At 67.3% G+C, this 1810-nt stretch overlaps 1 protein-coding gene across 1 annotated transcript in view; it reads left to right on the forward strand.

Annotated features, from left to right (window-relative positions):
* Window positions 1–379: 379 nt before the first annotated feature.
* LOC104988682 (G-protein-signaling modulator 1-like) overlaps window positions 380–1810 on the forward strand; it is a 14995-nt gene continuing 13564 nt past the window's right edge. The window contains 1 exon segment of the mRNA XM_010840090.1: window positions 380–543. Coding sequence (XP_010838392.1) covers window positions 380–543 — 164 coding nt within the window.

Raw genomic sequence — 1810 nt, forward strand, 5'->3', positions numbered from 1 at the left:
TCCCACAAACCAACCAGGTGCTCCAGGCTCCTTTGTGCTGTGTGGCCGGATTCTGGCCCCGAACCGGCCACAGGGCTGGGGGGCAGTAAGAGTCTGGGGGTGGGGGGCACTGGTGCTGTGCACCCCCCCGGCTGTGTGCCAGCCCCTGAGGGGAGCGTGTGGACAAGCTCCCTCAGGGCTCCCGCCCGCCCACCCTGCTGACGGTGCTGATCCCAGCTCTGAGCCGCCCTTGATCCTCTGATCGCCACAGGCCCTGGGAGGCCGCGGAGAACCTGCCAGAGACCTGGGGGGTCCATGGGAGCCGGCTGCCCTGGGGCCAGGGTGGGGGGCGGGCAGGGGACCCCGCAGCCGGCCGGGGAGGAGGCCCGGAGCTCCCAGCATGCCAGCTGCTGCCCCGGAGGGCCCGCCCGCTGCCCTGAGCTTGGCCGAGAAGGCTGTGTGCAAGGTGGTGTACGGTGCCCCACGCCCGTGCCCGCTGCTGCTGCCCGTGGGCCTGGAGCTGTGGCTGTACGTGCAGAAGATGCGAGACCTTCGGGGGAAGAGGTGCGGCAGGCGGGCACCTGCAGGGGTGGGGGCGGGGCTCCCAGGACCCCCTGCCTGGCGCCTCCCCAGGGGGAGGCCTCCCCCCATTGGCGCTCCCAGAGACGGCCACACACCCTGGCATTGCACCCCTGCGCCCTTGACGCCTAGGCCCAGGGTCCTGCCCACACCAGAAACCTCTGCTCTGAGCCACTGCTGCCACATGTCTGGGCAGGGAGGGGGCGGCTCCTGTGATCAGATTGGGGCCAGTGCCCGCGGGGCTCTGGAAACGCCCACGTTTTAGACCCTGATTCCCCGGGGAGGAGAGGGCAGTTGGCTGTGTGGCGAGCAGCTGGGCAGGGATGAGCAGGCCTTAATTAAGGAGCCCCATGCATGGCCCTGGCTGTGGGGGTGCCGCTGCCCGTGGGCAGTGATGTGGCGTCTGGAGGGCAGGGCGCTCGGTGAGGCGGGCGTGTTGTCGGCAGGATACGCTGACGAGTCTGACAGCTGGGTCTCAAGGCCGGGTCCCTGACCTCCAGCTCTCAGAGGCTGCAGGGCTCTGCTTGAGTCTCGGAGAGGCTGGGGTCCCCAGGCGTGGGCCCTGCACCCTCCGGGAGGGGAGGATCAGTGACCCCGATGTGGGGGGCCGCCCGGGGAATGCCTTGAGCCTGTGGGGTGCAGGGCACAGGGCTCGGCTTCTCGGGGGGTTCGCAGCTGTGTCCCAGCCTGTTCTCAAGGCGTCACCTGGTTTTCTCGACAACCCAGGGGCAGCGCGAATGGGCGCTGTGATCTGTCTCAAGAGAGGCGTTTGGATAGGGCCGTTGAGAAGCACTGGCCTAGAAAATGTTGCCTGTTTCTTAGGGAAATAACGTTGGCTCCCCCGGTAACTCCTGGTCGTTGCTCAGTCCTAATGAGGCAGGGATGAGCTCGGGGGTGCAGCGGGTTGTTTGGCGAGCACACTTTAAGTTACTCTTCCACAAGCTCTGGCGACACGCAAAGGCGGTGGGAGTAAGGGGACGGGGACAGGTTCTTGAGCTGTCTCCCACCTTTCCGGGGCGCACTTTTGCGGGCTGTCTCAGCGGGGTGGGGCGGCAGGAGTCCCCCCCCTCTGTTCAGGCCCCCCACCAAGACTCCTTCTGTGCCTGCCACCCCCCCATCCCCCTCTGGCCCCAGGACAGGACATCGGCTCAGATGCAGCCTTGCCCCCAGAGGCTAGGAGGCTGGCACAGGGACAGCCTAGTTCCCTCCGAGAGCTTGGAGATTGGGCCCCACTCTAGGACGCAGGACAGGG

This window comes from Bison bison, unplaced genomic scaffold, assembly GCF_000754665.1.
Source record: "Bison bison bison isolate TAMUID 2011002044 unplaced genomic scaffold, Bison_UMD1.0 scf7180017846540, whole genome shotgun sequence".
In the NCBI taxonomy this organism is placed as follows: domain Eukaryota; kingdom Metazoa; phylum Chordata; class Mammalia; order Artiodactyla; family Bovidae; genus Bison; species Bison bison.